Source organism: Calonectris borealis, chromosome 3, assembly GCF_964195595.1.
Source record: "Calonectris borealis chromosome 3, bCalBor7.hap1.2, whole genome shotgun sequence".
NCBI classification, from domain to species: domain Eukaryota; kingdom Metazoa; phylum Chordata; class Aves; order Procellariiformes; family Procellariidae; genus Calonectris; species Calonectris borealis.
Window position 1 is genome coordinate 119931772 of NC_134314.1, and position 23537 is coordinate 119955308.

A 23537-nucleotide genomic window follows, 5' to 3' on the forward strand; every position below is an offset into this window, starting at 1 on the left:
CTGTGCAGCGGTAGGTAAACACCCGTTCCGGGGCGATGGTGGTGTATCACGTAGTACATTTAAACTGCAAAGAGCCAGCCTTCAGATTTTGTTCTCGGAAAAACAAGTGACACACATTCTGGGGACAAAGAGGGAAAGATACAAATTGTTTCTTTATGTTCCTTCTTGTTTATACTGCAGGCATTAGGTTAAAAAGATGGCATATTTTGTATAGAAGTGTTTTTGTATACATGCTCACTGATTTAAATCTAAAAAGCTTCCAAGCAGTTTGTCAGACACTTCGTTAATGTGTGTATAGATAACCTTTCAGTCCTTGAGCCACCTCTAAATAGGAAACAGTGTGCAGGATCCCCTTTTATGAAATTCACCTTGGTGGTCCGTTAAATGAGCCAAATAATTCCATGCATAACAGGAGCAGATTGACTTTTCTGTGGTGTTTTTGATGGTTTCTGTTTGAAAAGAAGAATAACAGTTGCAGTCTAAGCCAAACTGTTTTTCCTTTCAGGCTGTCTCATTCTGGTTTGCTGCATTGGAGTGTTCACGAGCTATCTGGAGGCCAGGCTGTCTCCTTAAGCCACCTAACTAAAAGTCAAGCCTCCATCGCAAGAAGTCACTAACGCAGAGCCTGAGTTGTGTAAGCTTGCTTTGGCCCCAGTAAAGCAAGCAGTGTCTATAGCAAGTCAGCAGGGAAAACAGCCCAAGGTGAGAACTTACTGAATCAGGAATCCCACCTTAGAGAAATGCATGTAATAGCAAAACATGCTATAGCATACAGAAGTACATGCTATAGCAAACCCAGATTTTCCTAGTAGGAAGCATGGGATGAATTTCAATAATAAAAATTGGCACTGCAAGGGTTCCCCTGCAGACAGACTGCTCTCTTTAGGGACACAGTGGGTTGCTAAGAGGCCTCTACAGAAGTTTTAATTTTATTACCTAAGGAATTAAGGTACATGGTCAGCATGGAGTCAGGGCTGCTTCCAGCCCCAGAGAGAGGGATGGGATAGTACTCACATAGGCTATCATTATACTGAAAGGCTATCTAAAGCCTAAAAAACTCTTGCTGTGAAAATACACTGCCCACAATCCAGCAGAATCTACTTTCTGATCTCTTCTGGAAGACTAACTTTGTAAAAAGCTCAGCTACATTGTTCGGCTGGGCAGGCTTGTCCGGCCAAAGAGCTGCAAATGCCGACGTGTTTGTGCAGCATGGAAAGCAGTGGTTTCACGTCCACTGCTATATAAAGATCCCAAACATTTCTAAAAAATCCACCTGTTTTGCTGTTTATATAGTTCAGAGGCTGCGTGGGGAGCTGTACAATGTGTGTGCAAAGCCTACTTTGATTTTCTGAAAGATCATTTGATTTTTCCCCATTGCACTTCCAAATAATCTGAAGCAGAATAGGAAAGATGCAGAAGACTTCTAATGAACTTTTTTTCCCTTTTGATTCAGATTTGATAATGCAGAACCCAAACTTCAGAGTCGCCTGAGCACCCAGCTGCTTTCTTCACCTCTGCACTTGCCATCAGTGAGGCCACTCTCCGTTAAGGTTCCAATATGTGCAATTTAAATACTCATATGAGATGTGTCCATTAAAAAATGAAAAAGTGACTTTTACATAGATGAATTATTAACAGAGATGTCAACATTGGACTGTCTTGGTGTTGGGCTTTTCGGCTGGGCGAGTAGGTGTGCTTCTGGAAGAATAGGGCCAAGAATTTCGCAAAGGAAAAGACTGGGAAAAAAGTACTACATCCATCACTTCCAGAGAAATTAAAGCCTCTCGGGGACTGGCAGCACATGAGACTCCATTACGGTGAGAGTGAAAGGAAGGAAGGAAGGATGGTGGCTCCCCGTGGGATAATACGGTATGTCCACCAAGTCACGAGAGGACATGGCACTTAGATGTCCCCAAGGAAACTGGCCTCCCAACAGGGCCCTGTTAGGCATTTTAGTGCTGCTGCTGCTTTGATACCTCTCATGCCAGGTAGAAATAACCTGCAGAAAAGGCTGACATGAAGAAACATGAAATGAGAACCAAATAGCCAAATCTTCTACTTGGAGCAGGAGACACAGTGACTTTTATACACCATCCTAAACAATCACAAAACTGTCAAATAACAAAAATCAAGCACTGTCATCCACTCACACCAAAATCCTGGCTCAGCAGAAGGCCTCTGTGCATAGCCCTGGGGACACCACTATGGGACAAAGCTCTCCCTCTCAGCACAGCCACAAAAGGCTTTGACCTCAGCCTCCGAAACTGCAAAGCACTCGTTTTGTTGTCTGTGGATAACTCTTTAATCCACCGAGCGAAAGCTGGACGTTGCTCTCTTTTATTCTGGCTGTACACAATTGCAATGCTCAAAAAGAAAAGCCCTTCAGCCCCTCATACCCACTGCTCCTCCAAACTGCTGACGCCCGGATGGGCAGCCCCAAGGCGGGGCCATCGGGATTTATTTAGTTCACTGCTGTAGATGATGCCTTTAGTGCCACAAACCGCCCTGGAAACAAGTCCTAATCATCTGGGGGGGTGATTATGTTCAGTTCTTCCTCCCCAAACCCCCCAGATGTAATTCAGATCCAAACTGGAGAGACAGGCAGGCACGCAAGAGGGGACCCCGGCACCGCATTGTCCCCCTGAAGCCATGTACAGGAGCAGCTTCCTCCGTGAGGTGCGCAAGGAGAAGTATGAGCGGTCGGACGCCTATGATGAACTGCGAGGCTCCCCCGAATTCGACAGCTTGGCCCAAGCCCGGGGCTTGGAGAACCTGCAGGAGCTCAATGAGCGCTTCGCCAGCTACATCAACCGGGCACGCGTGTTGGAGCAGCGCAACACCATCCTGCGCAAGCAGCTGGAGACCTTCCAGCGTGTGGATGAGCTGGTGGGCTTGGACGAAGCCTTCGCCGGGCAGATCGAGTTCAACCGTCAGCGAATGCGGGAGCTGGCGTCTGACCGAGCCAAGCTGGAGCGGGAGCAGAAGGACGCCCAGCGCATGCTTGATGAGTACCGCAACAAGTAAGGCTTGCGAACGGGGGAAGATAGGTGATATCATTTCCGTAGTTAACCTTTGTAGTAAGAATGGGTTTGGTGTCACCGGCTGCTTCTCGTGCACAGGTGATGTCTCTCCATATGTATCAGACTTGTAGCCAGGGATGGTGTGTAAGCCCATGGTGAAAAGCAAGGTGCCAGGACTTAGGGAGCTCCAGCTCTGCATTTCATGGTCTCACTGCTACTAGATGGCTAATTGCCTTCTCCCTTCCGCGGCAGCAGGTTCTCGCTGTGGCACATATTGGTTGCTGTTGCTCATTAGCTTTAGCAGGATTGTGCTCTGAGCTGCAAAGAGGGAATAACTCAATTAAAAAACAAACAGCTGGAAGCAAGTCTTGTGTCTGAGCAGCAGAGTTACACGACCCCAGACATCTCCTGAAATGTGTGGGGCATCTCTGAGAAACTCTTATTTACAGACATTGTGAGGCACCTGGGCCAGTGTGTGCCGGCCACTACAGATGTGGGATGAAAAGAAAGTAAATACATTTTTTCCTGGTATGTGAAATTTGCCTTATTACCCTCCTCTTCTTCCTTGTATCCTGCTATTTCCATCTCGTGCTACTAAAGTAAGAACAGGTTTCCCCTAAGTTCACCTCTCTTTAACCTCAGTGGCATCATAAATCAAAGGAGCCTTGGGGGCTGAGGCATATGAGTGCCTCCACACACAGGTGGTCCCTTCCCTTCAGCAATAGGCAGTGTTGGCCGCTTAATTAATTGCACAACGAGACTTGGTGAGTGTTGCTCATAAAAGGACTGCGCGTAGGAGAGAAGGATCTTGGGTTCCTGTTACTTATGGGTCAGATTTTTTCCCCCCCTAAATGTCTATCTGGCTGCTTCACCCAGGAAAATTTGGCAGCAGCATGGAGGCTGAAGAGGACATTTTCATTCTCTTCCCTACCAAAGGGTGAGGGGTGAATTCCTTATAATGTGCTTTAGCTTAGAAACACTTTTCACTGGCAGTGATGGGAAGGAGATAAATTAAATATTTTCAACAAATGCAGCCTTGGTATAAGTGCAGCCACTCCTGGGCAATGCTCACCACACTCACCAGAAACATTTTTAACAAGGCAGAAGGTGAATCATCTGGAGCACTGTCTTGCTGCTGCAGAAATACAAGTCCCTCAAGATTTCATACCTTGTCTCCATCACAGACTTTTTGTCTGACCTTGCCCAAACGACATGATTTTTCAGTCTGATCCTCCACTGATTTTCCCCTCCTCTGGACTAGAAAGTGTAAGACATACGATATTTTCCTTTTCTGTCTCCGATCATTTTTCAACCAGAAAGAGCCAGAAAAAAGATGAGCGATAATTGACGTAAAGGCCATCTGTGTCTTTAGGCCATGGTCCGATGATGTATTGCTATCAGCAGCCGTACAGTCCTAATGCACCCTCATCCCGTCCTCCCCAGCCCTGCACGCTGCTCAGCGCACACCGTCTGATCTGCCGTGCTGCCATAGCTATTCCTGGGGCCACCTTGAGATTTGAATCAAGAAAACGAGCCAGCTAAAAAAAAAAAAAAAAAAATTAAAAAATAATATTTCCAACCCAATTCAGCGAGCTGCCACGCGAACAGCCCATGGGTGCTGTGAGCTACAGCACAGCTATAGGAATGCCAAGCCCTGATCTCTCTTTCTCATCTGACAGCTGAGAATAGCCCATTCAGGTGCACTGAGGCTTAATGCTGGAATTGGTCAGATGTCCACGATGACCTGACTCAGTGCCAGCGCGTAATAAGCACCTGATTAGGCAGTATTGTATTCCAATATTTATGAGCAGGAAATTCAGCTATGAGGCAATGCTATAATTTAGCTGTTGACTCTCATACTTGTTTGTATGTTTCTATTACACGGTGTCCATGAGATTTTGACTAAACTTGATACTTAAATAGCTGCGTATTCGTTAAAAGTATGTGCAAACTGTATAGAAACATGCAGTGCTATGATGTAGCTGGGCAAAAATGCACTACCTCTGGCTGGAGTATTTCAGGCAGGCGAAGAGTCAGTGCAGTGAAACACACCACTCCCTCTTTGATTTCAACAACCTGCAAGAAAAACTGGCAAGAAAAAAATTAGGAAAACTGGCCAGAAAAAATTAATTTGTCCTGGCTACCTTTTAATGGATTCCTGCGTCCACCTGAGCAGTTTGTGGATTAGCTGCCTGTAGAGTTCCCCAGCAGCAGGATTAGCGATCTGACACAAAGATAATTTACTTTTTATGAGAGTTGCTTTACGCAAGCTGTAAATAGGTGGGGAAGAATACAGGACATCGAAAATCCTAGGGAGGAAACACCCAGAGAAGGGGCTGGGCTTTTTGAAAGTGAGATTTAGGACCTGTTAGAGGGGTAGTTAGTGACTTCTTAGAAAAAATGGATGGTGCTTTGTCATACAGTCCTCGGATGTTCACTCAGCAGTCGTAAACAAAAGTAAAAAGGAAACTCTGACTATATCCAAGCCATCAACATGGCAATTTAAAAATTAAAGATATGCAGGGCCATTACAATGGAAGGGCAGTGGCTGCTTTTTAACCAAATTGCCTTCAGTTTACATCAAGAAGTGAATTTTGATTTTTTTTTTTTTTTTTTTCTCTTGGGAGCTCCTAAATTGGACCTGAAGACAGACACGAAAGTTTCTTCAGCATCTGAAAAAAATTTGGTTGGGTTTAGAATTGCAGGTGTGAAAACAAGACCAGTGTTCTCTGTGTACTCTGCCTTCTCACCCTATTTCTAGCTCAAAGCCATCCTGATGGCTATGCTTTCAGCCACTTAAACTTAGAAATAAAGGTCTCTAAACAAAATATGGGAGGAATAATCTTCTGTGCATCTACTTTTGGCACACTAGGATTAACAAAATCTCTTAGAGTGGAGCACTGTGTACCAATTAGTTGACAAAAGTCTGTGTCCTTCACTAATGCAAAGAACTTTAATTCTTACAAGCCATTCTTTTACTCATGTTCACAATTTGGGAAATGGATTTATATCTATAAGTAAGCCTTTTAAAGCTACATTTATATAAGTAGATCTTTTAAAGCTACATTTAAACACAGCAGGGCCTGGGCCTACAAGGTCTGTATAATTAAATGTGCATGAACCATTGAAAAGTAGGTCTTACGTTAAAATTTATTTTTAAATCCCCTGTAGCCACATTCATAGCTTTTCACATTAACATGAATAATTCAGACTCTGTACCAGTGGAGAATTCTTTCTCTTGAAGTTGCAAAAAAAGCATCACTAGGAATTGTTTGGATAGATCTCATAAAAAGACTAATTATGCTAATTTTATTGAGCATCATTATTATAGCAATGTTGCATCTGGCTGTGTGAAAGGACTGTATTTCTCTCTCCATGATACTGGGAAAGATGCTGAAACCCAGATTTTAGCACCCTTGACTGAACAGGATTAATTAACTTCAGAAATTAAAAGTCTTGCTAATCGATCGTTTCATTTAAAATTCATTCACTGCTAATCTTGTGGGTTTTGCATGCAATATGATTCCGTGGAAGTCGCTAGACACAGAAATTGGCACCGTATTCTCCAAGCTGCACCATGTGGTGATGCTCAAGAGAGCTGACACCCTTTGGGGCCACAGTGGAGACCCAACACCCATGAAGGAAAACAAAAGTAAGTAGGAAAACATGATAGCTGGGATATGGGGAGCAGTAGGGACTCCGTAGCTGGTGACCATCGGCAAGGCTACCTTCAAGCCCTGTCCGCAGGGGTTGTCTCTGCGCTGCTGCTGCTTCTCTGGTGATAGGGAACGTTTATTCTGATGCAGCTGCAGGTGCGGAGGTCCTGCCTGACTTCCACCCCCTCCTCAGGCTGCTGAAATCTTGCCCCGTGGCTGCCAGCCGCTCAATAGCAGCTTCTTGATAACGCACGTAGCAATCTGTTCATAAATCAGCAGAGCGGAGCCCTCACAAGGCTCATCCTAGCTTTTACGATATAAAATATAAGCATTATTGGCCTGTCCGTCATCCTTGCAGGACCAGTATTTTGCAGTTTGTGCTTTCTTTGGCACCCAAATTACTGCTGCCTCTATTGAGAAGAGGCTAGCGAAGTGCCTCAGGGAAACTGAAAAGGAGAAAAGTAGTAGAAAAGTTTAGCCTTGGCTTGTGGCAAGCCAAGAGGTTGCATATATTGCTGGAACAGTTCAGTAGGGTTCAACAGAGAGACAGCATTTCTCTTTATATTAAAAGCACAGGTTTGACACCAAACTGAGTGTCTGGCCATTGAGCATCACGAGGATGTATTGTGACTTCTTCTCTTCAGAGCCAGCCCTTGCACTGCAGCAGAGGCAGGGTCCAAATAAAAAGGGCCTTGCCCTGGCCTCATCTTTTAAGAGCAAGCACAGCCTGTCTGTCAGCTGGGGATGGGAAAAGGGAGCTGGTACTGCTGGAGCCGTGCTTCCCAGGTGGAGAAACAAGCCTGGCAGTGGGCTGCCCTCCTGCATGCCTAATGCTCTCACCGGGCCAGTGCCCTGAGCTGTAGGGGGGCTCAAGGGGCTTAACAAATACCTCTAAATCTGTTAGTGCTCCAACAGATGCTGCTAACCTAAGAGAGGTGAGGTGATGGGAACCCTTAAAGTTCTTACCTGCCTTTGTTTGAGCCTGGCAGCCCCCTCCACTCCATTTCTTTTCCCCTATGCAAAAAACAATTAATACCCCATTTTTCTAAACAGTCTAAAAAGGTTTGTTGCAGCCCTAAAACTACTTGACTAGATAAGAAGGGTGTTGTTTTTTTTTTTTTTAAATGAAGCAAATTAAGCTCATGGCTCTTAAGGTCCAGGAAAGGCTGACCAGCAGCCATCTAAGAAAAACATGGCCTCTTTTAAACATGTCCAGCTAATTACTTGAACATTGAAATCAGGTTTGAAGCATAACAGAGCTGCAATTGTCAGCAGGCATCTATTTACATAGATACATTTCAGCAGGCACAGAGGCATCATGAGGTCTCTGAAGCATTTCTAAGAGATCCTTAGCCCATTTGCACTGAGCTTCTAGAGTAGATTGAACATATCTTAAAAGCAATTCTCCTTCAAAAGGTAATCACACAATACTAACTCAAGGCTGCCAGGTGGATTTAGGGCTGTGTGACACAGTAACTCAAACCCAGTAATTTGGGTTATTTGAGAGTGAAGGAAAATGTAGCTGAATATTTTGGTCATTGAAAGAATTTTTGAGCGAGGATCTAGCAACTTGGCAGGTTTGAGCAGGTCTGAATGACATTAGGGCTGAGATTTAGACCCTGACTCTATTGGATGGTTGTATATTACTAGGAGTGTAAATCCAGCCTTTTATTGTAGCTGTATATTTGATTTCACAATCTGCTTCACTCTTGCTCAGTTGTCAGAAAGTATCTAAGTTAACGAAGTGTTTATTGTCAACTGCACACAAAAGTTTTGTAAGATAGGTAGAAAATTGGTTGGAGGTGAGCTATTTAATAAACAACAGAAACAAAGGCAGTCTTGACTTTTGAAGCTGAATATTCTTGTTTCTGTCCTTGGAAGTGAACCCTGTGTTATTACAATTTGGCAAAAAGATATTGTTTTAGTGGTGTCAGAAAATAGCACTTCAGGAGGCCCAGCAATTTGTAGGAGTGATACCTCATCATTTTCACTTGTTTCTTTACTGTTCATGGTAAGAACTGAAGACAGACCAGTGACCAACTCTGCTAATATTATGGGATTTCAAAAGAAGGGAAAGTTGGGAAACCAGAGCACCAAGTTGAGTCCATTTCTTTGTTCTACCAAGTTCTTCCTTTGTGGTCCTAGTCAGTTCACAAGTGACCCCATCCCTTCAGCTTTCCAAGACATGTTGAAAGAGATGAGAATAACATTGGCTGTTCATCCTTCAGGAGATAAAAAGAAAGAAGTGAGGTTGACATGAACATTATAACTTGATCCTTGATGTGTTCAGTCCAGGAATTGACAAGTTCCCTGTTGACTGGAGCAAGTCCCTTAGATGCCACCAGCATATCTGGGCTGAATCGATGATTTCAGAAGACAGGCGAGGGTTTATGTTAAATTCTGAATTACAGCCACGTTCATACTTGCGTTGATGCCATTGCTTGTACTGCAAGTGAAGGACATTCACCACCAGAGTTGATTTGTCACCAACCATGAGGGTTTCTTGTAGAAAGTTAAGAAAACGACAGCTTTTTATATCGCTGTATCTCTATTATTTTAGGGAAAGCAAAGGGATAAACAGGAGTAGACTGTATTTATCTACTTTGATATTGGCAGCAGATGGAGTTTGATGAGCCACTTGTTCAGTACTGATAGCAAAGTCTCATTGCCTTGTACTATAAGATGCTTCTGGCTGTTCTTGTTTTATTTAATGGGGTCTCATTAAACCATATCTCCTATTAAACTTTTTATATATAGTTTATTTAGGGAAAGGAATAAACAACAATAATCAACAATTAGGAAGTTTTGTACTCTGCAGCTAAAAGGATTTCCTAGAAGGTAATTCTATCTAACGTACAAATACAGAGCCCTAATTCTTAAAGAATTAGGCCGTTCCGTCAAATGAAAGATAAACACAATATACATCCATTGTTCACTCAGTACAGGAACATGCACATTATGCACTTGTAATATAAATGCAGAAGAATAGTTGGCTAAATGCAGTCCTTACTAAGACTCATGTATGATTTTGACCGAACTGAAATATGAATTGCTATTAAAGAGGACACAAAGCTTGATCCATCAAAGCATCCTAATACAACATTATTCATACACAATCAATATGGGAAATTGCAACCTTTGTGTTTAATGTGTCTGTCATGAAAATGCTAATTGAACAACATCAGGTAGGACAGAAAACCAAATACAATGTAATTAAATGCTAATGTGCCAATGTAGCAAATATTCACACAGTAACCACTGATGAATGGCTGTCACTGTAGTCCAGCGCCAGTCGAATAGGCTTTTATTGTAAATAATCTATTCTTGGGCTTTCTGTGAAAAAGTGATAGCAAATGTGTGGCATTCTGTTGTCTTCTGCTACATAAGTTGAGGACAAGAAGTTAGTCAGTTCTGGAATTATTCTCAGCATCTGGGACCAAAAAAAAAAGAAAATGTTAATGCATAAATAAATCTTTTGGGCCCTTTCAAGATTCGTATTCTGCTTTAGTCTGAAGCATATATTGTGTATGATAGTGCAGATGACAATGCAGTTTGCAGAAGGATAAACCATTGAACTTCATCTCCTTTGTTCTATTTGCAGGTATAGAAATGAACGTGAATATCAGCAGAGGCTAAAAGAAACCCTTGAACGCCTTAATAAGGTAAGCCTGGAAAAATGAAAAAGGAAAGGTCTTTATCATTTTTTTTCCTTTGGTTTAATTTACTACAGCAAGCTGCTTTGAAGATAAAATGTCAGAGCAAGACATTTCTTGTCATTATGCACTGACAAAAAGTTCTCCTTCCCCTCCATCCCCCTCCCTAAGCCTTGTGCAAGTGGCTGAGCCTCGACGTGCGTGTACGCACTGTGTAGTACCCTGCTCTGTACAGTCCTGCTGATTTTGGTCATTTAGCACATGCCATCCGCAGCCCACAGCCTCAGTTGCGCTCAGGACTTCATTAATTTTTCAGTAAGACCAAGGACTAGGAGCATCTGCTGCATAACACTCCTTTTAGAGCATCAGCAAATGGCTCCTGCATTCATTTCGGGACCTGGAGTTGAAATACGTGTGGCTTCTTCCACATCCAATGTGAAATTTGCATATTCACCCTTGCTGAAGATCTGGCACATGTTTAGGTGCCTTTAATAACTCTTTTTAACTCTTTTAACACTCTTTTTTTTTTAACTCGGAAGACAATTTCTCTCTGAGTGGAGTCTACACACAGAGGTAGGAAGAGCCCATTTATTAATCATACCATACAGACAGTACACATATCTAAGAGTCTAGAACATGACCGGAGAAAACGTGTTTGTTGCTAAATACCTTCTTCCCCCCCTTTTTTTTTAATACAGAAACATTTGCTCATCAGCATTATCGAGGGGCCTGGAGGCTTTTTTTGGCTTCCCCCCAAACCTCCCAACATGGCCATTGTCCTGCTGATCTTCCTCTCAATAGGAAGGCAGAGAAGTGCAGAAAAGCAGCGGGCATTCCTGATGACTGGCTCCGAATGTACTGGTCTGGATGTGTCTGAATCAGCCACTGTCTCACAAAGCAGAGAGTCTACTGGAGAGGTCTCTGGCTGGGAGGCTCAGCAGCATAATGAGACAGCTAACATCTACGCATTTTTGGAATAGCGCGTCCTCTGCACATGCAAAAAGAAAAATCCCCTTCTACCAGTCATATGCTGCACCCATAGATTTCAGTCTTTTATTTGCAACCCGTGATCCACTCACTGAGATATTTACAGCTGGTAATGGCACGTAGGTAATTTTAAAGGGACACCTTTAAATCCTCCTTTTTTTTTTTTTTTTTTTTTAAATCTCCTGCTCTTAGAAGCAACATCTCATATTTTGGTAAGATGTCCTAGAGCTCAATAGAGATCTTTCAGCTGTAAAGCAACAGAGTCAGGATTTATATCCACCGTTTTTCAGTCAAATCAACTATGTGGTTGTTTCCGTGAAGTACACCAAAGTTTTCTGAGAAATAACAATTGTAGCACCTTTGAGACTATGAAGAGTGATACTGGTAGTGACATTCAGATTTCTCGTTCTGTTCTTACCTATGGCACTGAGATGCCACATATATATACATATATATATGAATCAAAAAGTTATAAAATATCTGGAACTAAATGAGTAGTTGAAATACTGCTATAGCAGGAAGGAAACCAGAGCATGGAACGCCCCGAATCCTATCAAATGCGATGCTCAACCAATTTGTCCAAAAAAAAAAAAAAAAAAAAAAAAAAAGGAAAAATGACATCTTTCTGCCTTCTATCGTGTCTTTTGTGCTTCTAGGAAAATCCTGCTGAAAACAGAGGTACTTGTAAGCTCATAACCATTTCCCTTAGCAAACCAAAAGTGTGAGTGAACTAGCTGAAACTCCTGTCTTACATTTTTTAGAGATTTCATTCTCAGTTGGGTGTTACTCTGAATTAAACGATTATATCATGATTTCCTGACAAAGACTGTGAAACTTCGGAGTGTTTGTTGTTGCCTTCAGTGGGGACAGGGTGGCACTCAACATCTGGAGATCGAACCTGTAAGCAGGTCTGTATTTCAATAGATTTTAATACCTGAAAGGTTAGTTGTGTCTTTTATAAATATTGCTTAATTTCTGACAGCAGTTTAACCAGGCTCCCGATCCAAAAAGAGATGAATGAGGAGGAGGAAGGACATGCTGGTCTGTGGCATGGGCCAGGGGTAGGGACTGTGTCATCTAACAGGAGATCTACAACACATCCAACAACATCATCAGGTGATAGAAGATACTTCTTGACACGGTTCAGTGGTGGAACGCCTCACTTGTTTTATGAGTATAAAATTGTTCTATATTTATGGGCTTGTATTAAATAACATAAGATGGGAAGAATCTGTATTAGACCTGTGGGCAGAAATGGAGATTTCACTGGATTTAAATACCAGTGCCACTCATACCTATGTACATTGAGATCACGATCGCTAGCCATACACCTTGTCCTCTGAATTAATTGGATGTTACGAACTTTCTTCCTCACAAACCCCAATATTAGAAACTTCTGCAGCAAACTGACTTTTTCTGGACTTGCTCATCTGTCATTTTTATTTCCAGAAATGGCTCCAAACCTGACAAACATTTGTGGTATTTGAGAACACACCAAAAGGAGTGAAAATACTTTGGGCCATCCTGGGTTTTTTTAATAAGGGATTCTTTACTGGGGATATTAAAAAGGTGTCAGGATACCACAGGTCCTGTCATAAATCAATGCCTTAGTCTGTTGATGTTATCTGTTTAAGATTCATGCATCATTGCAAGCTTTTAGTGTCAAAGACTGGTATTTCATAGTGTCTATTACTTGGCTCCCAGCATTCATAAAGCATATGGTAAACATATTTTGACAGTGCCAGTGCCAAACTGTATCATAAGTTATATTTGTGCTGAAAAGCAGCACATGCAATAGGAGAACATGATGAATAAGGTGCCTGTTGTTTGTTGGTTTCATAATACTTTTGTTTCTCCCAATAGGCTTTAATTCTCCACGCAGCCTGCTACGCATGTAGAACGACTCACATGGCTAAGTGGCTGCTGTGTTTTTGGCACTCCAGCTATACATACTGACTGTACCATGTGTCTCTGCATTGCAGGAAGCTGATGAAGCTCTGTTGTGCAACCTGGAGCTGCAGATCGAGTTCCAGTTCCTGCAGGATGACATTAATGCCACAAAGGACAGATACAAGAAGGTAACAGGCTGAATTTGCCATCTTCTTTAGATCTTCCTTCTAGAGACGTGTGTGAAGCTTTGCCCTTCTCCATGATCTGTTCCAGCGGCAAATTAAAGCAAATCCTGTTTGTGTTTTGGTGGGTCAATATAGCACTATATATTTTCAATGGGCACAACAGCTGCAGTGTGGAGGTCAAGCCCAATGGTCAGATGGCTGCAAGCATCTGAACTGACTCCCTCAGGGTCCAATGTCTACACCTGTAGCAATGTCTTGAATTTGTTGGCCTGTTACCATGATTCAGCCCAACGTGCTGGTCAAGCTGTCTTCTGTTTCACGCTAAGAAGCTATTACTTTCATCAGAGGGAGATTCCCAATTTTCTGGGCCAGAGCATTCCAGTTAATCAGCAGAAATAAGCCTATGGCTGTAGGATTACGCTGCAGCCAACTAACACATGTAGACCCCTTCTCCTTCCTGGGAGAGAACTGTGAGGCTTGGTATCAGGCCACTTCCCATCTTTGCTGCTTTTGAAGGAAGAGGCTTACTTTTTGGACCACATGCAAAGGTATTTGTCGTCCTCATTTTGAAAATCTCCCATGAAATCAGAAATCATGGAATCTTAAATTAAGACTATGAACTATATTGTCACTTAGCCAAATGCCTGTAATGTACCCTCAGCATGTTGAAACTGTGTTAGCACACATGCACTCAAAATCAGGTCTAAAACCACATTCCAAAAACAAGTCTGAACATGGACTGGACTTTTGTATGCTGAAAGAAGTAAATATCTAAGAATAAGCCCCAGAAGTGGAGCACATTGAAGGGCGCACCTTGCTATGGCATTTTCTGATGAAAATGTTTTTTACTTCACCACAGAACCTTATGGAAATCCAGACCTACGTCAGTGTTTTGCAGCAGATCATCCAGACAACCCCTCGCGTGTCCATTATAACCACTGGCATATGTGAGGTAAGTATTGCTGTCGGTAAATACATGCTGCTCTAAGTAAGAAAGAGTCAATGTTTATTCCTAAAGCATGCCAGGTCCTCTAACTCCCACTCCAAAGTTAGACGAAGACTGCAACAACTGTAAGTACTGACTATAAAATAAAAAACTAATTGTAGCTTTGGAAATATGTATTAGTCCCCAAAATGGCTAGTTGAAAAGTAGTTGAAATAGTTGTGCTTCCTATCTGAGGAGGAGCTGGCAGGATATAGAAGTAGTTACAGAGAGAGTAAATCTTGTCCTGAAGGGGCAAGATGTGGTGAAAATTTGTAAATCAAATAAACTGGTACGGGCTAAATGAAAACTTGGTGATTCCCATCAATGTGAGTGGCTATGCCAGGAATGTTTATTGGTTGGAAGAAGATATGAACAGCTACATCTACAGGGTCTAATTTCAACGTAAGCTGTACTTCTACAGTCCTGCCATCTGACATCTTTTATTCTTAAAGCCATGCCACAAGGGTTTGCTTGAGGTCCAATACCCATCTTTTTATTTGTCTTTTGTCATTTTCTATTTGTCTTTATGGTTTATTTCCAGTAGTGGAATTTCTTTTGGCTCTTTCTAAAAGAGCAAAACATACTTTCCTGTACACACGTTGTTTTCTTCCAACCAGGAAAAACTGATAGCGGAGAGGAGGATCCCTGTTCTGCAGAGCCAGCTGGAGGAATACAAGAACATCCTCTGCCAGCTACAGGCACAGAAATACAAACTGCAGACAGAGGTACTGCCATAACTAGCCATAAACACAACCATGATGCTCATGAACTCTGCTCTTTTTATGGCCATGTGGTCTTTAACAGGGTCTGGTGAACTCAATGGACTTGGAGACTTGGGGATGTGTTTTCCTTTTTCCATCTTCTTCAGCTGTTTCATTCTCATTCTCTTGGTGACCCAAATCGTCAGGTTTAGATGGCCAGGGAGGGCTGTAGATACCATAGCCACAATGAAGCCATCTTTGCTTATCAGAGTAGCTGGTAGGAGAAGGTTTCCATGTTGTCACTAGATTTCTGTGGGATGGAGTCAGAAGGAGGCTGTGGATGGAAATGTCACATGGGGCTGGTCTCACTGTCTTTCTTACTTACTGAGCTCAGGCTGGAAACTGGCTCCATGAAAAATGGTGGGGGACCTTCAGGGCTCTGCCCAATCCTTTCCATCAGTGCCACATCCAATGCTGAGCTTGCTGTGAGGCTGGACAGACTTGGTAATCAAAACTGAATGTCCTTTGAAATAAGTGTCAAGCTACTTTTGGCATCCTGCGTTCATCCCTGTCACTAGTAAGCACTACCTCAACACCTCTCCTGTGCTTAGACACTACCAGCACCAAAACCACCTGCTTTTTGCCAATTCCTGATTTGCAGAAAATGGCTGGCCAAGACTTTCACTCATTGCTCCTGCCCATCTCCCAGCCAAACTTGCTGTAGATCAACCTTTCTCCTCCAGCCAGGGTCTCCGAGCAAGCGTGCAGTGCAGGGACAAGGGTGGCAGGACATGGAGGAGCAGCTAAAGGCTATAGTGAATAGAAACCTGTCCTGTATAATTGCCAATGGTGGGTCTACCTACACGCAGTTGAATGTTTCTTAGCGGATGGGGTGGAGAATGACCACCTTATGCCCCCCAAATACAGCTTCCTTTGTGCCTCGAGTTGGCCATCCGGGGTGGGGGGAGTGATATACTGGCATAAGACACCTTTTGGTGGGGTTTTGGACTCCTCTGGACAGCCAGAGCAGCAGCTCTTAACTTCCTGAGCATAACTTCTCTCACTAGGGCACCTGGCGACAGTACTACCCCCAGGTCTTTTCCTTGGTCTCTTTCTCCTGTCTGATGCTCTGGTGGAAAGGACACATGCGCTCTGGGAAGAGCAAGAATCAATATAGTGATAAGTGAGATAATGAATCAATATAGAAAAAAGGGGAGAAAATCAGTTTTCTGCTGGCGGATGGAGAGAGGCACTCTTTGGGGAATTAATTGTGCTGCTTTCAAAATCAAATCTTCCTGTTCCATTTAGAAAGAGTTTATTAATTCATTCCTTCTCATGCCTTGGATTAAAAGATTGAAATAACTTTATGAGTGGAGGTCGATAACATGGTTGCTTGTGACGGTGAAGGCTGAAGCTGATGACTGAGGTGTCCTCAAACTCCTTTGCTTTCCTGTTTCTGGACCTGATAACCGTGTCGCAGAGAGGTTGTCGACCCCACCTCGTGAGCACTAGACATTAAAGGGGTCTGTGGAACCTGTTGGTCCACTAGTACGCTGCAATATAACCAAACTAATACCAAGGGACTTAGGTCCTAAATTTAGGCTCTTAAAAGGTTTTTGAAAATCTTGCCTGTAACATATAGAAATGAATCAATTACTAAAGAATCCATTAGTCAGTTATTGCCCCATTAGCTTTTTGTGAGTGCATCTCTTTAAAAGCTGTTTGAAAAGGGAAAAAAAAATCCCAAGTGATAAAGTAACTATAATAAATAGCCAAAAATAGCGGAAGAAAGAGAGAGCAGTATTACACTGCCAAATATCCCACCTGTAACTCCTGCCCCTTGTTTTTGCAAGGAACTTATTGCCACCTCCTGGTTGATGCGCACTCCAGTGACTGGTTTAGATCGGATATTAGGAAAAATTTCTTCACTGAAAGGGTTGTGAAGCACTGGAACGGGCTGCCCAGGGAAGTGGTTGAGTCACCATCCCTGGAGGTATTTAAAAGACGTGTAGATGTGGTGGTGCTTAGGGATATGGTTTAGTGGTGGACTTGGCAGTGCTAGGTTAATGGTTGGACTCTGATCTTAAAGGTCTTTTCCAACCTAAGCGATTCTATGATTCTGTGACTGGCATTGAGGCCTTACTGCACAGCGGTTATTTTTATCGCTAAAGTAAAAAAGCTGAGGAATCGAACTCAAAAGGGAAGCTTTTTATTTAAAAAAAGACCCTTTCTTAACCTTCAGTGCTTGGTCTGCAGATCACAGAAGGAAGAACAGGTTTTGCCCAGGAACATCTTCCCAGTTAAGCACTTTTGTTCTCCTCGTAAGACAGTGCCTGCTCTGCCGAGGCTGTCCATGGTGAGCTGCGGGTCACGCAGCGAGACATCAGCCAGCCTCGCGTGCATGGGGAAGAAAACATCACACAGCTGTTCCCCTGGTTCACGCCAATCCCGTCATGCTTATTGTGGAACAGAAGCCTTGGGATAGATAAGGGAGAGGGGAGGGGGGGCGGGAGAGTTACTGTTTTTGAATAACTGAACAAATGCAGTGAAACTGCCACTGTGTTTCAGCAGTGCAGCCTCACACATCGTAATAAAACATGTCTTGCCTTTAATTACCCTTGAAATATGGGGATGCTGAATGCTTCAGAGCTGCTGCTTTCACCCATCAATTTTGTTTACCAGACAACCGTGCTGGAGCAAGCGATTAAAAGCACCCAGGAGAGTTACGATGATGAAATTCAGCTTTACAATGAGCAGATTGAAAACCTTAGGAAGGGAATAGAGGAGGCCGAGAGAACCTTGGAGAAGTACACGGCTGACTGCCGCCAGCTGGTGATCTACCAGCAGTCCCTGGAGAACGAGCTGGAACGGTACAAACGTATCATCGAGAACGAGGAGAGCCGGTAAGGCTGGATTGCTGGACTCTCCCAAAGGGGCCAGTAACCTCTTTTATCTCCTTTGAAAAATGTATGTTTAAGGGCATTTGATCCACCCAAAGCTATGGCCGTTTCACACTTTCACTGGTAGATATCCACAGACAGGAATCTAAATAGATGCAAAATCTGGTCAAGCCTCTGCAAAGGAAAGGGTCAGAGCCATTTTGAGGCTTCTCCTTTCCATATAGTCTCCTTTTCATATAGTGTCTCTATATATACTTTCATATACTCTGTGTGTGTGTGTGTATATATATATATACTTTCATATACTATCATATACTGTCTTGGCGTCAGCACACAGAGGTCAGGAGCATACGAAAGCAAACTGAACGCCCTCTCCACTGCCCAGGTGTTAGTGAAGCTTGCTGGGGCGTTACAGGCAGGTTGTTCTCGCAGGGCTCCGACAGGGCAAATGTCCTATAAAGCAAAACACTCTTCACAGCAACTCCATTCTTCAGGCAAGGAGGGGGAAAAGGGTAGTATGCAAGAAATTTGCAGAGATTTGGGTTGTGTTTAAACCTACGGAGGAGCACTGGCTCCCTCTAATGTCAGCCATTAGCATCACACGAGAAAAGGAGCTGGGCTTTCACAGCAGCGCCCGGTGCCGCCTGTGCGGGCAGATGCAGCAGGGCCAGACCCCCGAGCGCCCAAACCGCTGTGGGTCGTGCAGAAGGTGCAGGGGAAGGACATTCACTGATAGTCAATCTCACATGTGGGGAACAGATATTTCATCAATTTTCAGCGTCTCATTCTGGACACTGCGTTCTGGTTAGGAGTATCTGATCAGGGTAATTCTCGGTGCCAAAAATGAAAACGTGCATCTCTTGCATATCTACATAGGGTGTATATTCTCCCTATAGGCCAAAATACTCTCTCAAATTCTAGCAGAGCAGACTGGAAAGGCCACAGGTAGAGTAACTGGTTTGCATATAGGCCAGCCTCTCAGTTTTAGTTTTTAACCCTTAATACCACTGACTCCTCAAATATTTTCCAAGGAAGACTGCTCAGTATTCTTCTTGGCCTTCTGAAGTCAGGCATATGCAGGTAACATTGTAACGGCTACCAAATTTCATATTTTACCGGCCAGCATGCGCAGCTGTTGCTGACCTCTGATAGGCATGGACTGACTGTTTGGCCATCCAAAATCTTCCCATCCTTTCAAAGTGCTGTGCCGAATTACAGACCTGTCGCTATGGGTTTTAATTAGTGGTGTAGTTTACCTAATGGAGCATCCCATGTCAACAGCCTAACTCCTGCGAAGGTGCTGTGGCTGTGTTGATTTTCCCCAGAGAAGAAACAGGCTCCCGTTGTTCACTCTGACTCCTGGCCACCGAGGAATAAGTTTCTTTAACCTCCATGCTTTATTTTGTGCAATTTCACTTGCTCTTGATGGAAATGAGGGGGAGAGATCTGACCGATGCACATCTTCTCCGGCAGGTTAAACTCTGCTATAGCAGGAACACCAGTCACGCTCTTCACGCAGATCTATAGAGCTGTCCAGCCTGAAACATCGAGGGGAAGAGGTAAACCTGTGACATGTCTTCCTGTGTCTGTCAAGAGCAGCATCGTTGTACTTTAAGCTGTTTTTCCATTTGTCTTCTATACGAACCAGCCGTGACAGCCTGACTCGAGGCTTGCTAAGTAAATGTAACGATTTCAGCTTACCTCAGCTGGCTTTGGGACAAGCTGTCAAAGGCCAAAACCACAAGCAAAAGAGTTTCTTTGCTCATTTCTGCAATTTACTACTTAGGCCAATCAATAGAGCAAAGTCAGAAGGCACCTGGAACTATGGAAGGAGCTGGGGGTTTTGTGCTGACTTGTTGCGAGCCGTTGGCTCACACTTGGTGCAAAGAGCATCAGGGCATGTTGAGTGCTGCAGGCAGGCAGAGGACACTTTTTTGGGTCTGTTTATGTCCCATGGCCTAGTTTCCTCTGAATGGTGTTTCCTCTGTGTTGTATGATTGCTTGTTAGAATTAGGATGCTTGTAAACCTGGTGACAAGGAAAGGGCCAGGACTAAACTAGCGAGGCTGCTTGGAACAAAGAGGGGAGTTGGCTCATAGAAAGGTGCAGACGGGATGACTTACTGTAGGTTAACTCCAAGGCTCACTGGGGTTTTACTAGCAACAAACTGCCCTGAGAACGGAGATAAACCGTTAAATGAGGTTTTTGTTTGGTGTGCAGCTGTAATTTTTCTAACTGCTCTGTGAACCATAGCGGTTTTATATGAAATGGGTCCATAATGCACGAGGCCAAATCCTCAGCAGCTGTAAATAACTACTGTCGGGCAGAGTGTTGTTTATACCCACTGAGGCTTCGGCCCGTCTCTAACCACCCCTCCGCTTCCTACCTGCAAGGCGAGCAGGGCATTTTGTGTGCATTACTGTACCTGTGACATGGCACAAAACAGATGCTTTGGCGAAAATATATTAATATTTGTCTGTCCCTGTGTTGCCATAATTCCCAGTACCTGCCTCCTCTGCTCTAGCTGTTCATGCCATGGAAATCAGTAGCCTGCCTGTGGTCCTGCTGCTGCTGAGCTGTCATGGGGTCTGTGGCTACTGACTGTCCAGGAGATCAGAAACACAGCCTGTGGGCAGGGGTTCTCTCTGCGCGGGCCTAGAGCTCGTCAGTGTTCCAGTGATGCCAAAATGTTGCTCCTCAGCACCACACCGCTGGCTGGGCGGCTGCTTAGCTCTGTGCCCGCCGGCTGCTCGCTGCTCCCTCCTGACGCGCCTCCCTGCATCTGCCCATACCCGAAATTGCCGTGATGGGAGGTGCCTGGCTCACCCTTAGCCCCCCCCAGGACACAAAGGCGAGGCCCCTGCTGAGCCTGTCTTCAGGAGTGCTGGAAGAGCTGGTGATGACCCTCACCTTTCCCCTCAGGCCCGGACCGCTCACCCAGCAACCCTGCATTCAGTGGGAAGGTTTTAAATAGGGCGTTTGGGTTTTTTTTCCCTCCCTAAACCCTAGCGGGAGTTGTAAAAGCCAGACAAGCTATTTCCACTTAGTCCTACTGCCAGGCCATGCCTCTAACTTTGGGCACTTGGCTTCAGTCTCTGCCTTAGGAGACGAGGTTTCTTGTCTGGTTAACAGGGCCAAACCCTGCCACGATGCCTGGGAGGAAGACGCTGAGCATTAGGTGAAGGTGCTGAACGCTCCTGCTGAGCATTAATGCAGGCCTGATAGGTGAATGTTTTGTGCAGCTGCCTCTCTTACAGGCATAGTTGTCTTGTGATGGCAGCGGCGACCTCAGATGCAAAATGGCTAGTTGGCCAAGGGGCCCACGCAAAAGAAGAGGCTGTTCAATGCGCTGACGGAAGCTGTGCTCACATTTGCTGCTGCATTCAGCTCTCCACCTGCACAGTGAGGGTGAGAGGCAGCTCTAGCATTTGCAGCAACTGTGTTCAGCACTGTTTGTTGTTTGCTTCGATTTTTCCTTAGATATCACCCAGGCCATGCAAGACATTGCCAGCGTAAAGCCCAGACAAAAAGCTCTGACGAAGAAAAGTTCCAGGAAAAAGGAGCTGATGTCTAAAGACATAAGTGACGGTCTCTCGCCTGAAAGAATGTACGAAAGAACTCCGGAAGATTTTGACCAAGATCAGCTGGAGTTCAGGCACGAAGGCTCAGTCACGTGTGAACCTGAGCAGGAAGGATTAGAACTTGATGAAAAAGAAGCGGGCCCAGAGGACGTACCTGATGGAGCCCAGATAAGTAAAGCCTTCGATAAAGTGTGTAAGGTTGTGAAGGAGAAAATAGGAATCTGCAAGAGACCAGAGCCTAAACCTGATGTGCAGCCCAAAGAGCGTTACGTGCTGGTAACAGGGGAGGAACGCTATGAAGAACCTTGCATCTTGGCCCCCCCCATCCCAGCTGTGGGAGAGATCACAGTTTCCACCAGGAACGGGAAGGTGATGAACGGTGGTGAAGTGGAGCCCATACCGGAGCTGCCAGAACCTGCTGAACCATCAGAAAAAGAGAAAGGGGTTATCTGTGAAAGGAGGGAAGAGTTTGAACTCCTAGTTAAACAGAAAGAGGAAGAGAAAGAAGGCATATTTGAATGGGGCAAAAAAACAAGAGAAAAAATCGAGCAAATCACAAAGTATCCGGACATCTCTGAGCCTGAGACAGTTCCTTCCCCTGGTCCGATAAGCCCAACCGAGCCAGGAGTCCTTCGAGAGACACAATATGACCAAGAAGATAAGGAGGGCCTTTTGTTCAGGGAAGCAGGCTTGCCTAGCTCCATGAGCTATGAGAAGGTCGAGGTGGTGGAGTCCATCGAGAAGTTTTCAGATGACAGAATTCAAACGTACGAAGAGACAGCGATGATTGTGGAGACGATGATAGAGAAGACAGGGAAGAAGAAACCAGGTGACAAAGGCTCTTAAGTGACACACACACCCCCTTGATAGTCAACTTGTCTGGCATAGTTATTAAGTGACTGTTTTTTTTTTTCCTGACCGAATGATACAGTAGTGAGATTTTTGCTGTTTGGTATAGAACAGATTGATGGCAATTCTGTCTGATGTAGGCTCGCCTTTGGTGCAATGACCATTAGAGTGCTCCAGGGCAACAAATAGGCACATCCTGATTTCCATGATTAGGACAAGTTGAAAATAATTATTATTACAGAGCTGCCTGGCTTTCCACAGTATCCGGGACAAATCTGTGTATTCCTCTACTGCTCCTATAGCTGCCGTACGATTCCCCATCTCTCAAACAGCTGCAAATGTTAACTTGTGACATCTGGTTCGTTTAATAAAAGTTTTGCCTTCTACAGAAGATGTAGAACCACTGGGTTTGTGTTGCCTTTACCGCTGACTGATGGTCCCTACTAGTAAATGTCAACTGACTTGGGTGTGCAGGAGTTTTTCCAGGGGAAGGGCTGGATACCTGTTAAATAACCTATTCCAAATCTTTCTCATTTGCCGTCTTTAAATAGCGATGAGCTTGGCCGCCCTTTCTTTTTGGATCTAAAGACAAACTCTCTGTATTTGAAATATGCTTTTACTGCATATCTTCTCAGAATAAAACTTGAAATTCCATCAAAGTGGGGAATAACCCTTATAAAAGATACTAGAGGCATTATTTGTCCTTCAACAACCCCACTAAGGTATTTACGAATGCCAGCAAGCTTTTGAGCAGACTGCAGCCAACTCAAAAGACTGTGTGTTTTGGTATTTTCTTGTTAAGTATTTCCTCGGACTGTAGCGTTTTACAGAGTTTAATACTGCCACGTGATCCTGTCGCAGCCCAGTCACCCGCAGTCCCATGGAGCTCCACAGGGTTGCTGGAACAAGCCGTGCCTTCCCTTGCCTGGGGAACCAAAAAAAAGGCAACACTTCTGCAACAGCCTCCTGCAGCTTCCAGAAATCTTCGACTCAGGAAAAGGAAAAGGAAAAAAAGGAAGGAAAAGAAATCCTTCATTTGTGTATGTGCAAATACTGAGCACTATTTAAAGTGCTGGTGCATCATTTAGGCCTCAGCTTGACTTCAGGCATATGTAATTCAGGCAAATAATC

The 23537-nt window shown here is 44.1% G+C and overlaps 1 protein-coding gene across 1 annotated transcript in view; it reads left to right on the top strand.

Moving 5' to 3' along the window:
• The window catches only part of BFSP1 (beaded filament structural protein 1), a 47089-nt gene extending 24292 nt beyond the window's left edge, over window positions 1-22797 (top strand). Inside the window, exons 9-16 of the mRNA XM_075147665.1 lie at window positions 1454-3020; window positions 10278-10338; window positions 13299-13394; window positions 14251-14343; window positions 14994-15101; window positions 17760-17980; window positions 19451-19536; window positions 21457-22797. Of these exons, the coding sequence (XP_075003766.1) occupies window positions 2650-3020; window positions 10278-10338; window positions 13299-13394; window positions 14251-14343; window positions 14994-15101; window positions 17760-17980; window positions 19451-19536; window positions 21457-22403 (1983 nt within the window). The 5' untranslated portion in view covers window positions 1454-2649 and the 3' untranslated portion in view covers window positions 22404-22797. The remainder of the gene's footprint in view (window positions 1-1453; window positions 3021-10277; window positions 10339-13298; window positions 13395-14250; window positions 14344-14993; window positions 15102-17759; window positions 17981-19450; window positions 19537-21456) is intronic.
• The last annotated feature ends 740 nt before the right edge of the window (window positions 22798-23537 follow it).